This window comes from Zingiber officinale, chromosome 4B (assembly GCF_018446385.1).
Source record: "Zingiber officinale cultivar Zhangliang chromosome 4B, Zo_v1.1, whole genome shotgun sequence".
Taxonomy (NCBI): domain Eukaryota; kingdom Viridiplantae; phylum Streptophyta; class Magnoliopsida; order Zingiberales; family Zingiberaceae; genus Zingiber; species Zingiber officinale.
This window is the reverse complement of record NC_055993.1, coordinates 13,344,716-13,368,228: the sequence shown is the minus strand read 5'-3', so window position 1 is coordinate 13,368,228 and position 23,513 is coordinate 13,344,716. Positions and strand designations below refer to the sequence as shown.

Genomic DNA, 23,513 nt, shown 5'->3' with positions numbered 1-23,513 from the left:
CGGGGTTGCAAGTCCCGAATTTAGTAAGGTTTACTAGGTTATCTAAACCTAGGGACCGACTATGGAAGCCCAACCCAATGGATATCTAATCCTGTACAGTGCCCCTACTGAAAGTAAAATACTGGATCATAACTAACTAATTTATCTTGCTTTTACCAGGTTATCTGAACCTAGAGGCGACTATGGGTGCCCACCCATTGGACCGTAGTCCCATATATGCTGTAGCAAGACTAACTAAGCTATTTTAAATGCTTCTATTGCATTTACTGAGCTATTAAAAATGCCTACTGTAGCACTTTACTGAGCTAAGCATTTTATTGAACACTTAGTATGCTCCAACTCTCCTCTCTATTAGGGAGATCACCTCTAGGCACCCGACATCGTCTAGAATCTCCAACTGAAAGGAGAAAATGTGTCTGGCCCATCTAGAGGTGCTCAACTAGATCCCTAAATCCGCGAGGAGGGTTAAATACACCCTATGCGTCGAAAAATCTACATATGGCTAAATTAAAAGCATTCAATCGTACGAAAAGCTACTTATACTGCAGGTGAGGGGTTTCTTACCTCGTACGCTAATTTCTTACAATTCTATTCGCTAGAATTCCGGTGGAGACGATCCTTTCAACGATCTTCTCGCGTCTACACGTTCCTCTCGCGGAGGGGAGCATCCTCGTGTCGAAGTCGTCGCCGGAAAGTGCCCTTGGGCGGAGCCCTAGCTTTCCTTGTGGTTGGCGCCGAGAGAGGGAGAAAAGAGAGAAGGGTCGGCGGAATTAGGTTGGGAAGAGGAGAGATCACGTTAAAAATTAACTCCTCACCAATTAATTCCCTATTTGTATTAAGTGGATATTTCGGCCCAACTTAAACTTAAATAAAATTGATTCCCTTTCCTTTTAGCACGGCCCTGCTGGGTTCAATTGGTTACTAGCATTATCCCAAAGCCGTAGGTCTCGGGTTCAATCCCCGCTTAGGCCGTTTTCGTTTTCTATTTATTTTTGCTACTTCCGTTACTCTAAAAATTCCGAAAAAATTTCTAAAAATTCCAAAATAATTATAGAATATTTCTAATATAGTTTTGAGCCTCTATTTTTTCCAAGTTATTCCAAATACACCTCTAGAATGCATTATCGTTCTATTCAACGGAGACATTCTTTCTTTTAAAATCAATAATTGTACTATTTTATTTATTGCATCGCATCATGATCAATATCTCTCCTTTTTGCAAAACTTATAAATAAATAAATAAATATATATATTTAGAATTATTTATTTTACCAATTTGATATAAACAATAATTTTAATTTTTCATACAATAGTAAATCTACTAAAATAATCTTTTAATCAGTATGAATAAGTATAAATTATAACTTAAATGTTAAACTGGAAAATCGGAATAAAGAAATCCAGATAAAATATATATTGGATATATTTTATAATTTTAAAATCAAAATAAAAGGCATTTATTTTATAATTTAAAATAAAGAATAACTGCCCTTTGTTTCAATTGTCAGACATACTATTTAAATTTCCTTTTCATCCAACTACTCCCTTTGAGAAATTCAATTTTAAATTTAAGACTAGAAATCATCTATAAAATCAGACAACAAGCAGATGTCTCTTCATGCTTTTCAAAATCATATACAAATCATGGAGCTTGTTGATACTCCATCACTCAAGGCTTTCGAAGACGTGGTTGTTGATCGTCAGGTTGCAGGCTTCGATCCTAGCTTTTGGGGTGACTACTTTATTACAAATCAGAAATCACAGGTATCTATCTATACACATCAGTACTTAGCTTGTTCGTATCGTTTCAATGCTTTGGATGATGCATCCTTCAAATATTAATTAGTATTGCATTGCAGTAATCGATCAATATATACATAATTCACTATATATAAGTTAATATATCAATTTTCCCGTGCATCCATGATGTAGTCTGAGGCATGGATGAATGAAAGAGCTGAAGAGCTCAAGAATGAAGTAAGGAGTATGTTCCAAAACGTGACTGGCATCCTACAAACCATGAATCTAATTGATACAATTCAACTTCTTGGACTTGATTACCATTTCATGGAGGAAATAGCCAAAGCTTTAGACCATCTCAAGGATGTTGACATGAGCAAATACGGGCTCTATGAGGTTGCTCTTCATTTTCGACTGCTTAGACAAAAAGGATTCAACATTTCTTCAGGTATATATTCAATGTTCTATTCTTATATATTTAGAGACCTAGCTAGATGATTTATCATATACGCCCCGAGAGTCTCTATCAGAAAAAATTTCGATAACATCTCTCCTGTACGAGTGACAATATAACACTTGACTACATCAATACAGATACCTCGGCCAACACGGTCGGAACATATGTATAATAATATACCACGCAGTTTAGTATCACAATCCACTAAAACAACGATAAGGAAAATCATCCCAAATATCCTACTCTACTACACTCATAAAACTCAAATCATATTCCTACTCAACTACACCCATACAACTCAAATCACAATGACGCAAATAAAATCAACTCACCTTTTCTACTATCCAGACAAGCATGTAGCAGAACATATCCAAATAAAACCCCATCGACAAATAAAGAACCATACAAGATCCAAGTGCCAAAAAGATACAAGTCTAAAACATAGTCTAGATAGTATAATAAGAAAAATCAAAAGACTAAATAAACATCCTTGCGATCTACAGGGGGACTAGCGACTGAAATCCTCCGGACAGCCTCAACCTGAAATAGTAATATCAACAGGGTGAGTCAACTCCTCAACGGATAACTATTGACATGCATTGTAAGAAATAACAACTAATAATAAATATGCGTACAGTCTCCTGAATATATATCATATGAAAAATGCAAAATTGTGAGCAAGAGTATCTGTACTAACCAAGACTTGGGTAAAGGGATAACAAGGTCGTCAGACTGAGAATATCATAAATCCTGTATGCATGTCAAACATATGCATCCACCAAATATGCAACATATAAAGTGCATCAAATACAAGCAATAAATGCATCAATGCATATGATGTCAATGACATGTCCTGGTCACCCCTACTGTCAGTTAGCCGTCTCACACACAATGATGAGACCGAGTGGGTAGAGCTGTCACAACCGTGCACTCTGCCATCACTACTCCTGATGAGTGTCCGAGTGGACGGGATGCTGTCGAAGTACACTTATTCTCCTTACCCCAAATCATAAGTGGGGGAGTTCAATGTTCTCATCTCCTTGAGCCAATCCAGAGGAGGGATCCCTGTCCTGCTATCACGCTGCGTCACACTACCAATGAGTGGACCAACGGAGCCCTTGACAGAGCAATCTACTGCAACACACCCTGCCTGATAAAAACTACTAACTCATGAGTGGTTGTGTGTGTAGATCCATGTAACTGATGATATGCTCAATAATAATGGAGCCAACAATCGCACAGCATGCAATCATGCGAGCTGATGCATGACACTAAGCATGGAAATATCTTGATCCTATCCATCTCTACCAAAATGTGTACCAAAGATATATGGATCAAATAATATGATCTAGGTACATAGGTCAGGTATGGTAAAATAAATCAATGTCCTGAATATAATAAGACATGGTATGTCATTACCTTAAGGTCATATATAATCAAAGGAACATGAATGCAACAGCAGAAAATAAATACAGCATGCTCAGGTAATAGATAATGACATACCAATGCAAAAATGAACATAAATATTACTATTTGTTAAATATTACTAAACATATCAACATGACATATCAAAATAGATAAGTCAAGGTACCCACCTCCAATAAGAGGATCGTATCCAAAATAGATCCCTCGTCGAAACACCGTCTCGAATCAAAGTCCTGTGATATCAAACATAATGTATTTAGCTATATAGCTAAATAAAAAATCTCCAAACCTATTTAATAATCTTATCCTTCCTTTATATTTAAAATCTTTGAATTAAACAAATTCTAACTATTTCACCTTCCAATTAGGATTTGCAACTAGCATTATCAACCTAAACTTAATTCTTTTACCTCAAACTCACAGCCAAGTGACTGCTGGAGAAGGGTAGCTACTGGAAATTGTGGCCGGAGTTACTGCTATCATAGTTTTGTTGTCGTCACTACCCAGGAACCACTGCTAGGCATTCTTCACAGTTAGACCATTCCCATAATGATATCAAAATGCGAACCTCTGCGAATCTTGAACCCAAAAGTAAACAGACTTACCCAACTGGCAGTTTCCCTCTCTGGCAAAATCGGCGCAGTGAAGAGAGGTGAAGCGTCAGCTGCGCCAAGAGGTGTCGAGGGGTTCTGGGCGGTGTCGGCCGATCAGCGGTGGCAGTAGCCAGTGGCGAGCGGAAGACGGCTAGGGCACGACTCTCTGCCCTTGGTTGAAGATCGCCCCGTGCAGAGGTGCAACGGCAAGATCTAGGGCATGACTCAATGTTGCTTGGTACAAGGAGATGAACAGATCGGAGGGGGCAACTACCGAATGGAACTTGACAATCGAAGGAGAAGGTTGCTCGGGTGTCTTGCAACCGAAGAGTGCAGTGGAGACACGATGAAGAGGACTCGGGCTCCTTGCTCAGGCCGACCGCACCACTTCCTATGACGGGCGCTGCGTTGTTGGTGAGTCTCACACGAAGTGGTGACGACGCCCAGGTGATCGGCCGGAGCGGGCGGTAGCAGTGCCTAGTATCTAGCGAGAGGGAGACGGCGGTGGTGGAGACGGCTAGGGCAAAGAGAAAGAAGGGGAAAAAGAATCAACGCAAAGGGAAGGCTCTGGTTCGAAGCTTTTGTACTCGTGGAGAAGAAGAGGAAGTGACGCGAGGGAGGGCAGCGTCGGTTTGGGAGAAGGAGCGGTTAGGGCATGAGAAGAAGAGAGGCTCTGCGTGAGGTGGTTAGGGCACGGGTTCGACGGGGGAGAAAATAAAAAGAAAATAAAAAGGAAAAGAAAAACCAATCTTTTCCTCGTTTCAATGGGGTAGCCTAAACAGGCTTTCCCGGGGCCCAATATTTGATCCTCTTAAACTCGTCATACAATCTCCGAAAAATTCAGAAAATTCCCTTATGGTTATTTGTACTTTTTTCGATATTTTACATTCTTGTTATCTATGATCAGCAAGTAATAAAAGTAAATAGTGTTGGAGGATCTTGCGGCCGGCTAGAAGGGGGGTTGAATGGACGGCGCCCTCAAATCCTTGCTTCCTACGATGTTAGCGTAGCGGAATACAAACGAACACAAATAGAAAGCTAAACACCAAATACAAGAATGGAAATGCAAACCGCTAACACGTTCGTTTACGTGGTTCGGAGATAACTTGCTCCTACTCCACGGCGTGTCCGTAAGGTGGACGATCCCTCAATCCGTCGGTGGATTAGTCCCAGGCAAACTCCGGCTAGCTCAACCTCCTTGTGGGTGGAGAAACCTCACCACAACACTCACCAAAAACACTTGGACACAAGGGAACCTTTGAGCACTTTGGTGACTACTAATTAGGCTTTAACCAAGTCTAATTTTGTCACCTTGGCCGGCCATACTAAGCTCCTTCTTATAGAGCTTGGAACAAATCAGAACCTGATTTGCATGTTACCAGTCGACTGGTCCTTGCACCAGTCGACTGATGCCAGCCCAACGGCTCTCTCAATGGCTATCTGCTACATTGCATCAGTCGACTGGTCCATACACCAGTCGACTGCTACAGTACGCTACAGTAACTGCTACAGTGCGCTGCAGTAACTGCTACAGTGCGCTGCATTAACTGCTACAGTGCCGCTACAGTAAAACCCTAAAACTAAGATTTTACTCCGAGTACAATCTCTCATGCACTCGTACCCTCATGACTCATTTGACTCTTCTTTGCAGCCTTGACCTCTTGCCTTCAAGCCTACTTCCTTTGGCTCTCATCCCTCGGATGCATCCAAGCCCGCGGCTTGTCTCCAATGTCATCCTTCGTGTATGCCTCGAAGTCGCTTCCCTCGGCCATTGTCCTTGCTGCCTTGTCCATGGTCCCTCGGATGCTCCATCCTTCACCGGACCCGAAGCTGTCAACCTGAGTCACATGTGTCACCTGCAGTCCTGCACAACTCAAGTACACATATCAAATAACAAGGGTAAACCTAACTTAAACCATTTGCCCAAACACCAAAACACATGGTCCCATGAACCATTGAGATTGCTCCAACAATCTCCCCCTTTTTGGTGTTTGGCAATACGTTTAAGTTAGGGAAAACAAATAGCAAATAAACATGCTAATACAATGGACTTACGATGCCAAGGCTGCACACTTGGACTTACTCTGCTGAATGGACTTACGTTGCCAAGGCTACACACTTGGCAATCGCCGAATGGACTTACATTGCCAAGGCTACATACTTGGCAACCGCCGAATGGACTTACATTGCCAAGGCTACACACTTGGCAACCGCCGAAACAAAATGCAAACATGCATTGAAACCTATCATAAGGCTCCCCCTACACCTACGCTCCCCATTGAGCTAGGATTTTATCACAGGGCTTTTTAAGAACCTATCCCAAGGCTCCCCCTACACATATGCTCCCTATTGAGCTAGGTTTTTCACAGGGCTTTTTAAGAACCTATCCCAAGGCTCCCCCTACGCAAAGGAACTTAAGGTTTTCCTAATTAAACCTTACTTCTCCCCCTTTGCTTAACATCCAAAAAGTTCTCCAACAATATCCCAATTGTTGAAAACTTGTCATCTAAATTGACCCTAAACTCATGTATTTATACCCCTTGGATCCCATACATCTAAACAAGTTGACACGGTCAAGAACAGTGCTGAAAAGCACTTTCAAGCTGGTATCAGTCGACTGCCCCAAGTGCCAGTCGACTGCCCCCTTCGACACAACCTTACAGAAGCATTCTGTGATCGAAATCTACTGTTACCAGTCGACTGGTATCATCACCAGTCGACTGGTATCGACAAAATGAGCTTACAGAGACATTCTGTGCTCAAAAATACTGTTACCAGTCAACTGGTATCTGTACCAGTCGACTGGTACCCTATTTCTGAAAAAAATCAGCCTTTTTAGGCCCACTTCAGAAATGCACCAGAAATTCCCTAGACCTCCAAAAATCTCCAAATTTTGTGGAGAGGTCTATTGTACCATTGTCTACTTGGGAAAAATACATTACAAAATGTATCTATCACCAATCCCAAGATTGACATAAAATCCAAAACTAGCTAAATGGTTCAATTGAACCTTGACCTAAAGTCCTAGTTTTGACTTCCTCTTGATGTATTTGCCCATACCAACCCACAATGCATCCCTAGCATTGGTTTATATGACATCTATACATTCAAAACCAAATATCATGCAATATAACCCCAAATGTCATATTTCTTGCATGAAACATAATCCATGTGTGTCAAGTCCCTAGGTTTGAGACTCAAGTCCGTCTCTAAACCATTTGGCACACTCCATGGCTCCTCTAGACCCCCAAGTAGAACCCACCTGAGATCCATTGACCATGGGTCCCAAATTGACTCTTGGAGCTCCCCCTAGAGCTCTTTACCTTAGTCACCTCCCTAGGTGACTCATCTATTGTGACCAAACCACAATGATGTCCCTTAGAAGATCTCCTTATCTTCTTGACCTTGGACACATCATCCTTGCCATAATCATATGCAACCCTAGCATATTTCTTTTTATTGGCCTTGGATGACTCTCCCTTGCCCTTATCATGTGCCACCCTAGCACATGGTCTCCTTTTGACCTTGGAGGGACTAGATTGGTATCCCAAGCCCGATCTATCATTGTCGGGTCTTTGAGTTCCCAACACCATATTTAATCCTTTAGATCCAATAGTGAATATCTTAAGGAATTTTTCCAAATTATCAAGCTTTGACTTCAAAGCTTGATTCTCCCTCTCTAGGTTCCTAACCCTAGAGTCAACATGTCCACCTTGGACATTCCTAGACCTACCCTTTCTAGGCATGTGTCTCCCCTTCTTGGGATTAATGCCTTGGTTCTCTATTACCTTCTTATCCTTAGGTAATGAGAATTTAACTTTCCTAGGGTTATGATCTACATTTACCATATTCCGATCATGATATTTGAAACCAAAATTTTGCATGGGCATATAATGATTAACATTATTTTTCCTAGCATGCATGGAGGAGTTTAAATTTGAATTAACCTTCAAGTTAGAGTATACCTCCCTTACCCTTGAAGCTCCCCCTTGACTCTTGCTTCTCTTCTTCTCCCATTTCTTCAAATGCGCCAACTTCTTGATTTCTTTCTTCTTTGGGCATTTGGTGTGGTAATGACCCCGCTCACCACACGTGAAGCACACTATGTGCCATTTCTTCTCCTTCTTTTGGGCCTCTTTATTCCTACAACCCATGTTAGTATTCAAAATAACTTGATTGGGTTTAGGAGTTACCTTCTTCTTACCCAATGGACACCTACTCTTGTAGTGTCCCTTCTCATTGCAAACGAAGCATACTATGTGATCTTTTGACTTTGCTTCGGTGGAGGTGCTCACTAGGTTGACTTCTTCCAAAATTTCTTCTTCACTTGTCTTGGATTCTTCTTCAACCTTTGAGGATGTAGATGTTATATCTTCCTCATCCACACTTGTGGATGACCTTTCTTCATCCTTTTCCTCAAATGTGACCAAATTCACTTCCTCTTCTTCTTTTGAGGTTGAATTGGTCTCCACATCCGATTGGTTCTTCTCTACTTGAGCTTCTTCATCCGTTTCTTCGGATTTTTCTTCCTCTTGTGTAGACATAGGTTCTTCCCATGGAACATTCTTTATCTTGCTCCACAAATCGTGGGTGTTCTCATAGTCACCTACACGACTCATCAAGTTATTAGGTAAAATATCAATTAAAATCGATATTACCTTTGAATTTGCCTTTGACCGTGAGGTTTGCTCTTCCGTCCAATATCGCGGTCGGATTTTCTTCCCTTTCTTATCCTTCGGGACTTCGAACGGTTCATTTACCACCATCATGGTGTCCCAATCCGTGTCGAAAAAGATCTCCATCTTCATCATCCAATAGGTGATGTCCCCAAGGCTTCCTCCTTCAAACTTTAGAGGTTCAATCAAGCCGGTCATCTTCTTGTATTTGCTCTTCTCGGCGGTTAGTCCAACGGAGAGCGTCCTCGCTTTGATACCATTTGTTGGAGGATCTTGCGGCCGGCTAGAAGGGGGGTTGAATGGACGGCGCCCCCAAATCCTTGCTTCCTACGATGTTAGTGCAGTGGAATACAAACGAACACAAATAGAAAGCTAAACACCAAATACAAGAATGGAAATGCAAACCGCTAACACGTTCGTTTACGTGGTTCAGAGATAACTTGCTCCTACTCCACGGCGTGTCCGTAAGGTGGACGATCCCTCAATCCGTCGGTGGATTAGTCCCCGGCAAACTCCGGCTAGCTTAACCTCCTTGTGGGTGGAGAAACCTCACCACAACACTCATCAAAAACACTTGGACACAAGGGAACCTTTGAGCACTTTGGTGACTACTAATTAGGCTTTAACCAAGTCTAATTTCGTCACCTTGGCCGGCCATACCAAGCTCCTTCTTATAGAGCTTGGAACAAATCAGAACCTGATTTGCCCGTTACCAGTCGACTGGTCCTTGCACCAGTCGACTGATGCCAGCCCAACGGCTCTCTCAACGGCTATCTGCTACAGTGCATCAGTCGACTGGTCCATACACCAGTCGACTGCTACAGTAACTGCTACAGTGCCGCTACAGTAAAACCCTAAAACTAAGATTTTACTCCGAGTACAATCTCTCATGCACTCGTACCCTCATGACTCATTTGACTCTTCTTTGCAGCCTTGACCTCTTGCCTTCAAGCCTACTTCCTTTGGCTCTCATCCCTCGGATGCATCCAAGCCCGCGGCTTGTCTCCAATGTCATCCTTCGCATATGCCTTGAAGTCGCTTCCCTCGCCCATTGTCCTTGCTGCCTTGTCCATGGTCCCTCGGATGCTCCATCCTTCACCGGACCCGAAGCTGTCAACCTGAGTCACATGTGTCACCTGCAGTCCTGCACAACTCAAGTACACATATCAAATAACAAGGGTAAACCTAACTTAAACCCTTTGCCCAAACACCAAAACACATGGTCCCATGAACCATTGGGATTGCTCCAACAAATAGATAGTATAAATGCTGAACGGAAATATAACTTACATACCTCAAGTAAAAAAGGTGGGGGTATCGAGCTCAGATTGTATCCTCGAGCTCCCAGGTAGCCTCCTCGTCCGAATGATGCTGCCATCCGACTTTAACCAGCCGGATAGTCTTGTTCCGCAACTGACGCTCTTTCTGGTCCAGGATCCATACTGGAACCTCCTCATAAGTAACGTCAGGCTGAATGAGAACTGAGATATCTGTCAACACATGTGCTGGGTCACATATATATCTCCTCAGCATAGACACATGGAATACACCGTGAACACCTGCCAAGGACGGTGGTAGTGCCAGCCGGTAAGCTACCGCTCCAATCCTCTCCAAGATCTAGAAAGGTCCATGTATCGCGGAGCTAGCTTACCTCGAAGGCCAAATCTCTTCACCCCTTTCGTGGGTGTGACTCGTAGAAATATATGGTCAGCAGAGAACTCCAGGGGTCTCCGTCTCCGATCAACATAACTCTTGTGACGATCATGCGCCTCTAACATCCTCCGTGTGATAGTACGGACCAACTTTGCCTCATGCTGAGCGCTATGAGACCCTAGGAGTTGGACCTCCCCAACCTCCTCCCAGAGAGTGGGTGTCTGACAAGGCCTACCATACAACGCTTCAAACGGTGCCATCTGGATAGCTGAATGAAAGCTGTTGTTGTAGGTGAACTCTACCAATGGCAAATGGTCCTCCCAACTGCCTCCGAAATCCAATACACAAGACCTTAGCAAGTCCTCTAGAGTCAGAATGGTCCGCTCTGACTGTTCATAAGTCTGCGGATGGAAAGCTGTACTGAAATGAAGTTGAGTGCCCAAGGTCTGCTGCAGACTCTGCCAGAATTGAGACGTGAATCGAGGGTCCCTATCCGAAATAATACTCAAAGGAACTTCATGTAATTTCATGATCTCTCGGCAATACAAATCTGTCAATCGATCCAGGGAATCAATCATCCAGATCGCTAAGAAGTGCGCCGATTTGGTTAATCGATCAACGATTTCCCAAATTGTGTCATGGCCTCGTCGTGTCCTAGGCAAACCCACCACAAAATCCATGGTAATGTGTTCCCATTTCCAGTCAGGAATAGGAATCCGCTGAAGTAATCTGGTAGGTCTCTAGTGCTCAACCTTCACTTGTTGACAAACAAGACATCTAGCTACGAATTCCGCGATATCTTTCTTCATGCCGTTCCACCAATAGGAACGCCTCAAATCCCGATACATGTGGGTCCCGCCTTGGTGGATAGTAAATCGGGAGCGATGAGCCTCCTGAAGTAACTCTTCTCTGACCGTGTAACGACCCGCCTTCTACTGACTAGGCTGTAAGGCCGATCGCTACATTATGCTGTGCTAAATTACTATTGCGGGAATCTGGATTGATTAAAATTTTACTAAACTGATTACTGTAAAATCTGAACTTAATATTCTAGGTGTACCTAGGAGTTGTACACATGCTAGGGAAGATAATCTATGCCTCTCGGATGTCCTGCTAGCTGTAATCAGACATTTCAATCGATCCATGAATCGATTAATCGGATCGATCCAATTGATGCAAACGAAGACGGAGAAAACCTGGATCGGTCGGTCGACCGATCCACAAGCTTGATCGCTTCTGTAGGGTGGATCGGTCTACCGACCGATCCAGAGTACCCTGATCGGTCGATAGACCGATTCAGTGATACCTCAGCGATCTGACCGATCCAGGAGCTTGATACTGCAACGGATCGGTCGGCTGACCGATCCATAACAGACGCTAACTCTGTTACGATCGGATCGGTCACCGACCGATCCAAAGGGCACACCCAACTCGATCGATCAGATCGATCCGGGTTTCTGATTTCGAACCAGAACCCCTGATTTCAGCACTATTTCGTGCCTCAATCACATTACATGTTCTAAGATGGCTGGGAAACACTCTAACAACCACAACTAACATTCTAACATCATAAAGAACAATGTTCTAAGCATAATAGAGTGCATGGTTAACTAATTCATAGCTATCAACATACTAAAGTGCAAATTGCTAAAACACTAAAAAGTACTAATGTTTAAACAAAGCTTGCTAGAGTTCCCTAAGATCTTCTTTCCAAGTTCCTGCCCACACACATCCTCGTAGCATTGTCCTCCAGTCTCCGCTAGTCCATCTTTCCTTTACCTTTATCTGCAGTATAAGGAAAAGAAAGTATCTATAAGCTTTCGCTTAGTAAGAAACCATCTACCTCACTAAAACATGCATTCGATGCAATATGCTTTTAAAACAAATGCTATTTAAAAACATGCACTGAATTTGTTAAAGCATGGCATACTGAAGTTACATGGCATAAATACTGAAACATGGCATGCATAATAAAATCTAAGCATGGAGCTATTTCATGGTATCAACTAGAAGAACTAAACTAAAACTGAAACTAAAACTGAGCTAACACTATATTCACATAACTAGATTACGAGTTTGAAAGCTATTATCATAATAAGTGAAAATAGTAATCATACTGCTGTTTGGGCTCGGCAACTGTACTTGCTGTGCGCGCATCCCTAGCTAGACCCGGGTTTGCAAGTCCCGCATTTAGTAGAGTTTACTAGGTTATCTAAACCTAGGGACCGACTATGGGAGCCCAACCCAATGGATATCTAATCATGTACAGTGCCCCTACTGAAAATAAAATACTGAATCATAGCTAATTAATTTATCTTACTTTTACTAGGTTATCTGAACCTAGAGGCGACTGTGGGTGCCCACCCATTAGACCGTAGCCCCATATAAGCTGTAGCAAGACTAACTAAACTATTTAAATGCTTCTATTGCATTTACTGAGCTATTAGAAATGTCTACTGTAGCATTTTACTGAGCTAAGCATTTTATCGAACACTTAGTGTGCTCCAACTCTCCTCTCTATTAGGGAGACCACCTCTAGGCACCCGACAACGTCTGGAATCTCCAACTGAAAGGAGGAAACGTGTCTGGCCCATCTAGAGGTGCTCAACTAAATCCCTAAACCTGCGAGAAGGGTTAAATACACCCTATGTGTCGAAAAGTCTGCATATAACTAATTTAAAAACATAGAATCGTACAAAAAGCTACTTATACTGCAGGTGAGGGGTTTATAATACTAGGATATTTCTAATATAGTTTTGAGAATTTTCGGGCGTTACAGACCAGGTGAGATGGAGGTACGCATAATCGACCTCGAAAATATATAATACCCGCATCATCTCGGGTGAACCCTGTCTGCTGCCCGAAAGCTATCTGGCTGCCAATGAACTGAAAATGATGATCACTGGCCTGGGCCTCTCGGATCCTCATCCTGATCGACGACTGAGCAGCCATAGTAACCAAAACACCTCGCTATGTCTGTCCCTGCTCCTCAAGGCCCAACTCAGAGAACCCCTGAATCAAGTCCGTGACTGAAGCTCGGTGGCAAGCCAAAGTCCCTCTGGACTTCCTACTGAGTGCATCGGCAACCACATTAGCTTCCCCCGGATGATAGCTAATGGTACAATCGTAATCCTTCAGGAACCCTATCTATCTCCTCTGTTAGGGATTAAGTTCCTTCTGGATAAAAATATATTTGAGACTCTTATGATCCGTGAGAATCTCAAAGGTAATGCCGCCAAATCTTGAAAGCAAAGATGATGGTGGCTAGATCCAGATCACATACTGGGTAGTTCTTCTCATGCTCCTTCAACTGACGAGAAGCATAGGAGACTACTCTGCCATGCTATATCAGAACAACGCCCAAACCCTGAAGAGATACATCAGTGTAAAGTACGAATTCATCCTCTCCAGCGAGCAAAACCAAAACTGGAGCCGACACTAATCTCCGCTTTAGCTCCTGGAAGCTGGTCCATAGGCCTCGAACCACGTGAACTTCATGCCTTTCCTGGTCAGGCGTGTCAGTGGCATAGCTATGTGGGAGAAACCCTCAACAAAACGTCTGTAATATTCTGTCAGCCCCAAGAAACTCCGAATCTCCTGTACTGATTTCGGCTGCTCCCAGCTGGTGACGGCCTCTATCTTCTGAGAGTCTACTGAAATACCTCGGCTAGAGACCACGTGACCCAGAAAACTGACTGAAGATAGCCAGAAGGCACACTTGCTGAACTTCGCATATAGTTGATGTCGTCGAAGAATCTCCAAGACTGTGTGAAGATGCTGCGCATGTTCCTCCTCGGAACACGAGTAAACCAATATGTCATCGATGAAAATGATAACAAACTGATCAAGATACTCCGGGAAGACGCGGTTCATCAAATCCATAAATACTGCTGGAGCATTGGTAAGCCCAAATGACATTACTAAAAACTCATAATGGTCGTATCTGGTATGGAATGCTGTCTTCTGAATATCAGATTCTTTGACTCTCAACTGATGATATTCGGACTGCAGATAAATCTTAGAATACACTGATGTACCTCCGAGCTGATCAAATAAATCCTTGATCCGAGGTAAGAGGTACTTATTTCTGATGGTCACTGCATTCAGCTGTCTATAATCTATGCACAATCTCAGAGTACCATCTTTTTTCTTGACAAATAATACCGAAGAACCCCACGGAGAAGCACTAGGGCGTATAAATCCCCGGTCTGAAAGTTCCAGGAGTTGAACCTTCAGTTCGTTGAACTCTTTTGGTGTCATACGGTAAGGAGCTTTCGATATCGGCGTGGTTCCCAGAATCAACTCAATAGCAAACTCCACTTGCCTTCTGGGAGGCAAACCTGGTAGCTCCTCTAGAAATACATCCGGATACTCTCGGACTACTGGAACATCGGAGAGTTGAGAACTACTTCCATCTTCAGTATTAATCAAAGATAACAGAAAACCCTGACAACCATGTGACGTCAGCTTCTAAGCCTGAATCGGCGAAATAGTCGATATGTCGTTGTCTCTAATGCTAGTGAAATCCCATGAGGGTTGGTTCGGAGGCTGGAATGTGACCACCCTCGTCTGACAATCAACAATGCCATAATATGCTGACAGCCAATCCATGCCAAGAATAATATCAAACTCGACCATTTCTAGTACTAAAAGATCTACCGTAAGTATCTTGTCGCCAAAGTCTAACGGACAACCTCTGACCTCCTGGGTGACGTCCAAAGTATCACCGGATGGTAGAGAGATGGACAGTTGCTACGGTCTAATAGTGGGTAATCTACCAATCTCCCTCATAAAGGTACTGGATATAAAAGAATGCAAACTACCAGTATCTATCAGCATATCAGCAGATAAGGCATAAATGAAAATTGTACCACGAAAAATGGATCCGTCGGCCCATTGCGCATCCTCTATGGTGACTGCATGAATCCGTCCAATCTCTGGCGGAGGTGGAGGTGGTAGCGCTGCCAGCGACGGTTGCATCTGGGCAAGAGTTGGCCACTGAGGCGGTGTTGGATACGAGGTCAGAGGTGGAAGAGAGGACTACGACTGATACTGTAGTAGTGGTTGTGACTGCGTCTGGTACTGAACCAGAGGCTGGAGCTGCCAATACTGGACTAGGGGTTGAGGCTGCAACTAATATAGAGATCCCACGACAGAACTCTGTGGTACTATGAGGGCATTGGGTGCTCCTGTCCATGCATGCCACAAGAAGCAGCTGCAGGGGGAGCTATCCTCTGCTGACGATGCGAAGTTTAAGCTCTATGCCCTCCTCGCTGAGTCCCTAGCTGACTGAGCTAAACTCCATGACCAGAAACTCCGGAAGCAATATGCTGAGCCTTCAGCGAACAATCTCGGCTCATCTGCCCAGGCAGTTTGCAATAATAGCAAACTGACTGTCCTAAGGTGCAGGTTGATGTGGTGTGCTCTCTGGACCCACACCGAGCGCAATGAATGTCACCGGCGGGTTGTTTCTGAGTCTGCTGAGGAGGCCCGAAACGTCCTAATGAAAACCGCCTCGATTTCTGAGGCTGACCAAATGCCACAGAAGTTCCTTGACCTGTCCGATTGCGACCACCCTACTGCTGTGTAGCCTGTGGCTGCTGGATCTGTCCAGATGTACAATCCGTCTTTTTCTTTTTCTTGTCTGGGTATGCTCTCTGGTAAGCTGACTCTATCATCAGGGCTCTCTCCAATGTCTCTAAATAGGAAGAATTTTCAAAACTAGCAAGCTTTACTTGCAGATGCTCATCTAGTCCCTAGATAAACTGAAGCATACGGGACCTATCCTCAACACCTAATTCTGGACAAAACCTGGCCAACCGATTAAACTCCGCATTGTACTCTGTCACCGAGCGATTGTTTTGCCGCAGACTTAGAAAATCCTACCGGCGAGTCATCTGATATTCTCGTGGACAATACCGGCTCTCAAAAGCCTCTCTGAAACTCGCCCAGGTAATATTCTGCTCGTTTATAATGGAGCGTTGCATATCCCACCAGGTGTCGGCCTCATCCCATAGATGGAAAGCAGCTTGCTCCGCTTTCTCCCACTCGGAGCAAGCCATGTAGAAGAAGGTCCGCTCCATAGTTTCAATCTAGGACTGGGTCACACTCGAATCAGTCTCTCCACGGAATAATGTGAATCAACTCTTCATCGACTCTACTAATGTTAGAATCCGGACTCGTGCCACGATAATATTAGTGAGGTAGGTAGGGATCGTCACCAGAACTGGCAAAATCACTGGAGCTAGTGCTACAGGTGGTACCGCTGGATATACTTGGGGAGGTACTCTCGGTGCTGCTGCATAAGCTGGGGCATATACCACTGGTGGTACTGCAGGATCTATATGAGTGGCCACAGCTGGAGGTACGGTAGGTGGTGGTACCGGAAATGGCGCAATCGGTACCGCTAGTGAGGGTGCTAGGTACACTATAGGCACTAGGGGCGCGGGTGCCGCTGGTGCCGGGTACACGGTAGGTCCAGGTGGCAGTGGTGCCGGGTACGCCGCAGCCTCTGTTGGTGGAGGTATCGGGTTTGCGACGGGTGGTACAGTGTGTACGGTATGGGTGGGTACCTCTAACGAAGCCACCGGAGTCTGAGAGTCGGGCACACCCGTAGTATCTTGAGTCTGCCCCTAATCGACAGGCTCAAGCCCAGTAGGGATCTCTGGCGAGTCCATTGCCAGAGATTCCAAAGTCCTCTTACGTGGTCGTCCAACACCACGTCTCGCAGATACTGCCCATGTAGATCTCCTCATATCTGTTAAGTTATAACTCAGATATTACCAAAAGTAACAAAAATTATAAAATTACCTTTTTACCTATTTGCCGTTAGGAGATGTTCCTCCGCTGTCCAGTCCCCACATATAACCTCGGAATCCCGTACGAGAAAATCGACGGAAACCCGTACAAATCCGAAAAATAAATATCCAAGTTAACTAGCAAACTTGAGCTAACTCTCAAATCCAGAACATGAAAAGTAGGTATCGTAACCCGCTCTGATACCAAATAAATTGGTATCAGATTAACAGGCAAAACCAAAATCCGAATACCAAGCATCAGAAACTTGGCTCTGATACCAAATAAATTGTCACGCCCGGGGGAATCCCTGCCAGAAGAAATTTCGGTAGCATGTCCCCTGTACGGATGACAATATGAAACTTGACTACATCAATCCAGATACCACAGCCAACACGGCCAGAACATATGTATAATAACATACCACGCAGTTTAGTATCACAATCCACTAAAACAACGATAAAGAAAATCATCCCAAATATCCTACTCCATTATACTCATAAAACTCAAATCATATTCCTACTCAACTACACCCATAAAACTCAAATCACAATGACGCAAATAAAATCAACTCACCTCTTCTGCTGTCCAGGTAGACATGTAGCAGAACATATCCAAATAAAACTCTATCGACAAATAAAGGACCATACAAGATCCAAGTGCCAAAAAGATACAAGTCTAAAACATAGTCTAGATAGTATAATAAGAAAAATCAAAAGACTAAACAAACATCCTTGCAATCTACAGGGGACTAGCAACTGGAAATCCTCCGGACAGTCTCAACCTAAAATAGTAATATCAACGGGGTGAGTCAACTCCTCAGCGGGTAACTATCGACATGCATAGTAAAAAATAACAACTAATAATAAATATGTGTACAGCCTCCTGGATATATATCATATGAAAAATGCAAAACTGTGAGCAGGAGTATCTGTACTAACCAAGACCTAGGTAAAGGGATAACAAGGTCGTTAGACCAAGAGTATCATAAATCCTGTATACATGTCAAACATATGCATCCACCGAATATGCAGCATATAAAGTGCAGCAAACACAAGCAATAAAAGCATCAATGCGTATGATGCCAATGACATATCCTGGTCACCCCTACTGCAGTCAGTCGTCTCACACACGATGGTGAGACCGAGTGGGTAGGGTTGTGACAACCGTGCACTCTGCCATCACTACTCCTGATGAGTGGTCGAGTGGACGGGATACTGTCGGAGTACACCTGTCCTCCTTACCCCAAATCATAAGTGGGGGAGCTCAATGCTCTCATCTCCCTGAGGCAATCCAGAGGAGGGATCCCTATCCTATTACCACGCTGTGTCACACTTCCCATGAGTGTACCAACGGAGCCCTTGATAGAGCAACCTGCTGCAACACACCCTGCCTGATAAAAACCACTAACCCATGAGTGGTTGTGTGTGCTGATCCATGTAACTGGCGATGTGCTCAATAATAATGGAGCCAACAATCGCACAGCATGCAATCATGCGAAATGATGTATGACACTAAGCATGGAAATATCCTGATCCTATCCATCTCTACCAAAATGTGTACCAAAGATATATAGATCAAATAATATGATCTAGGTACATAGGTCGGGTATGGTAAAATAAATCAATGTCCTGAACATAATAAGACATGGTATGTCATTACCTTAAGGTCATATATAATCAAAGGAACATGAATTCAACAACAAGAAATAAATACAGCATGCTCAGGTAATAGATAATGACATACCGATGTAAAAATGAACATAAATATTACTATTTGTTAAATATTACTAAGCATATCAACATGACATATCAAAATAGATAAGTCAAGGTACCCACCTCCAATAAAAGGATCGTATCCAAAATAGATTCCTCGTCGAGACACCGTCTCGAATCAAAGTCCTATGATATCAAACATAATGTATTTAGCTATATAGCTAAATAAAAATCTCCAAACATATTTAATAATATTATCCTTCCTTTATATTTAAAATTCTTGAATTAAACAAATTCTAACTATTTCACCTTCTAATTAGGATTTGCAACTAGCATTATCAACCTAAACTTAATTCTCTTACCTCAAATTCACAGCCAAGTGACTGCTGGAGAAGGGTAGCTGCTAGAAATTGTGGCCGGAGTTACTGCTATCACAGTTTTGTTGCCGTCACTACCTAGGAACCACTGTCAGGCATTCTTCATAGTTATACCATTCCCATAATGATATCAAAACGCAAACCTCTGCGAATCTTGAACCCAAAAGTAAACGGATTTACCCAACCGGCAGTTTCCCTCTCTGACAGAATCAGCGCAGTGAAGAGAGGCGAGGCGTCAGCTGCGCCAAGAGGTGCCAAGGGGTTCTGGGTGGTGTCGGCCGATCAGTGGTGGTAGTAGCCAGTGGCGAGCGGAAGACGGCTAAGGCACGACTCTCTACCCTTGGTTGAAGATCGCCCATTGCAGAGGTGAAGTGGCGAGATCTAGGGCACGGCTCAATGTTGCTTGGCGCGAGGAGATGAGCGGATCGGAGGGGGCAACTGTCGAACGGAACTCGACAATCGAAAGAGAAGGTTGCTCGGGTGGCTTGCAATCGGAGAGTGCAATGGAGACACAATGAAGAGGACTCGGGCTCCTTGCTCAGGCCGACCGCACCACTTCCTACGACGGCCACTACGTTGTTGGTGAGTCTCACACGAAGTGGTGACGACGCCCAGGTGATCGTCCGAAGTGGGCGGCAGTGGCTAGTATCTGGCGAGAGGGAGACGACGATGATGGAGACGGCTAGGGCAGAGGGAAAGAAGGGGAAAAAGAATCGACGCAAGGGGAAGGCTCGGGTTCGAAGCTTTTGTACTCGTGGAGAAGAAGAGGAAGTGACGTGAGGGAGGGTGGCGCCGGTTTGGGAGGAGCGGTTAGGGCGTGAGAGGAGAAGAGGCTTGGCGTTTAGGGCATGGGTTTGGCGGGGGAGAAAAGAAGATAAAAATAAAAAGGAAAAGGAAAATCAAATTTTTTTTCTCATTTAAATGGGGTAGTCTAAATAGGCTTTTCCGTGGACCAATATTTGATCTCCTTATATTCATTATACGAGATCCGAAAAATTTTCAGAAAATTTTTAAAAATTCCGTAAAATTTTCTTATGGTTATTTGCCCCCTTTTTTTTTTTTTTTTTGGTATTTTACATGATTATTTATATATTTAGTGCATAATATATAATGCAGATGTATTTAAAAAGTACAAGGATGAGGGAAAATTTACGGAAGAACTAAAAGATGATGCTAAGGGTCTCCTGAGCTTATATAATGCGGCTTACCTTGGAACTAAAAAAGAGACTATACTCCATGAAGCCATTTCTTTTACTAAAGATAATCTTACATCTTTGTTAAAAGATCTAAATCCAACATTTGCAAAGCTAGTGTCTCTCACTCTCAAGACACCTATTCAACGAAGCATGAAACGAATTTTCACGCCCCCACGGGCGGGATCGACCGGTTATGACATGGATTCTTGCAGCATGAGTCGAGAGGTCGAGGGTCTGCGGCAGCATATGCGATAACATCAATATCTGTCCGTGCTAAAATGCCTAAGACCACCATGTCATAGCCGGTCCCGTATTCACCGTGATTTACTCCCTCTCATACTTGTGGGGCCGAGGTGAGGGGGCCGCTGGGTTGGCGGTTCCAACCTTTTGCAGCATGAAACGAATTTTCACAAGAAGCTACATCCCTATTTACCAAGATGAACCAACACTAAATGAAACAATACTTGAGCTTGCAAAGTTGGACTTCAACATATTACAACGTCTCCACCAGGAGGAGCTCAAGAAAATATGCACGTAAGTCTTTGGGTATAAAATGAGTCACATATTTTGATGTACGTGTGAGTATTTAAACCATTTTATATAAGGCACCCTACTTATATATGACACTGACATGCATGCAGGTGGTGGAAGAATTTGAATTTAGACATTATGCATCTAAATTTTGTTCGAGACCGGGTGGTGGAATCTTTCTGTTGGTTGATGGTGATACGTCATGAACCCAGTTGTTCTCGTGCTCGAGTGTTTGCGACTAAGCTACTTGTGTTCATTACTATCTTGGATGACTTCTATGATAGCTACAGCACACTAGAAGAGAGTCGACTACTGACAGACGCAATCCAAAGGCATGATTGACATCTATAACTACAATAAAATTAAATCACGTTTTTTTTTTAAGATTAGTAACCAATTTTTTATTCATGCAGGTGGAGCCCTAATGCAGTAGATCAACTACCAGAATACTTAAGGGATTTCTTTCTCAAAATGTTGAGCACTTTTCAGGAATTTGAAAATGAACTTGCACCGGAGGAGATGTTTCGAATATTGTACCTCAAGGAACATGTATGTCTATGCTTCCTGGCTACATTTTTTTCCCACTTCATATATATAGATAACCATGTCTTAGTTATTCTCTGTTAATTAACTATGTGTAGTGGAAATTTCAAGCTCAAACTTACTTCAAGGAGTGCCAATGGAGGGATGACGAGTATGTGCCCAAGTTAGAAGAGCACATGCGTGTTTCAATCATAAGTGTTGGATTTATCTTGTTTTCCTGCGTACTTTTGAGTGGCATGGAGGAGGCAGTGGCCACAAAGGAAGCATTTGAATGGTTCGAAGGCTCACCAAAGATCGCAGAAGCTTGTGGAACAATTGCCCGTATCACTAATGACATAGCTTCAAAGGAGGTATATATATATATATATATATATATAGTAACCATAACTTAAGTTTTTTTTTTTTTTTGTATGGGAATTTATAATCCCAATAGGAACCCTAGAACATATGCAAATTTATATATGTTTGATAGACACCTTTTTCTTTTTTTGGGTTGAAGCGAGAACAAAAGAGGAGACATGTTGCCTCAACAGTAGATTGCTATATGAAGGAACATGGAACATCAGAAGATGTTGCATGTGAGAAGCTCCTAGGCTTTGTTGAAGATGCATGGAAGAGTATGAACGAGGAGCTCCTTATTGCAACTGGATTGTCTAGAGAAGTAACTGAAGTATTACTCCACTTTACGCGAAGTACAGAAGTTATATACAAGCATGGCGATGGATTCACAGAACCTGACACTTCGATGAAGGAAATCATCTTTTCTCTACTTGTTCATCCTATTCCTGTTTGATGACAGTATCGTTATTTGATATCTTATATTGTTGTGTGCCTAAGTTATTATCGTAGAAATAAAAGGGGGAGAAAGAGTGAAATAATTTGTTCTTGTTATTGTTGAAGCCAAATAAGCCCATATATACAAGTTGCTTACGAGTTGTATACAAGGTGATAAATTATGATGATATTAATTATGGCATGCAATCTTAGAATTATGGTGACAATAAGAATTATGGTGACAATAAGAATTATGAATTGTATGTTAAGCTCTTGTTGACAATTGTAATTTTTATAGATATGTAAATTTTATCATTACTACTACTTTTCTGTATCCAAATTTATTGGATGTCTCCGAAGAGACTCATTACTACTACTTTTGCTATCATTATCCCTTGCTTTCGTAGCAAAATTAAGATAATTACACTCATCTCAAGTTTCTTTCACAATCCGTCCCCAGATTATATGGAGGTAAATCATGAGACCGTTGGGAAGTGATCCATTATCCATTGTAACAAAGATGTCATCCTCTTACATACTTAATGACATTATAGAGGTGATGAATATGTTGAGTTTGGATGCTAATAAGAAATCATTGTCTTATTAATGGTGTGGTGAAGGTATCTGAAATCTTATCATACATGGAGATATAGAAAATAAGTTGTTGTCAATTCACCACATGTTTTTTTTTAAAAAAAATAAAAATTAATTTCCAGATACCATATTTGTAACAAGATATGTAATGCAAATATTGTCACACAAAATTTTAAATATATTAATGGTATCCAAATGTTATTCAGAGAGAAAATTTAAAGCCAAATGACCTCAAACATTCTGGCTTTATATTCAATTTTAGTGTTGGACTAAGATATGATAGGTTACTTTTTAGAAAACATGATATAATACTTCATCTGTAAAATATTGCAAAACAACTAGTGGAATGTACTATTTGATATCTTTTCTCTACTTCTTCATCTTATTCATGTTTGATGACAGTATCGTTACAATCATTTACTATTGATATTGTAAAATACCGAA

At 42.6% G+C, this 23,513-nt stretch overlaps 1 protein-coding gene across 1 annotated transcript; it reads left to right on the top strand.

Annotated features, from left to right (window-relative positions):
- Positions 1-1,632: 1,632 nt before the first annotated feature.
- Positions 1,633-22,494, top strand: LOC121974762 ((S)-beta-bisabolene synthase-like). Its single transcript, XM_042525982.1, has 8 exons — positions 1,633-1,764; positions 1,933-2,188; positions 20,548-20,772; positions 21,017-21,161; positions 21,269-21,490; positions 21,572-21,707; positions 21,800-22,051; positions 22,201-22,494. The coding sequence occupies exons 1-8, from the start codon at positions 1,645-1,647 to the stop codon at positions 22,492-22,494; spliced, it is 1,650 nt and encodes a 549-aa protein (XP_042381916.1). The 5' UTR covers positions 1,633-1,644.
- The last annotated feature ends 1,019 nt before the right edge of the window (positions 22,495-23,513 follow it).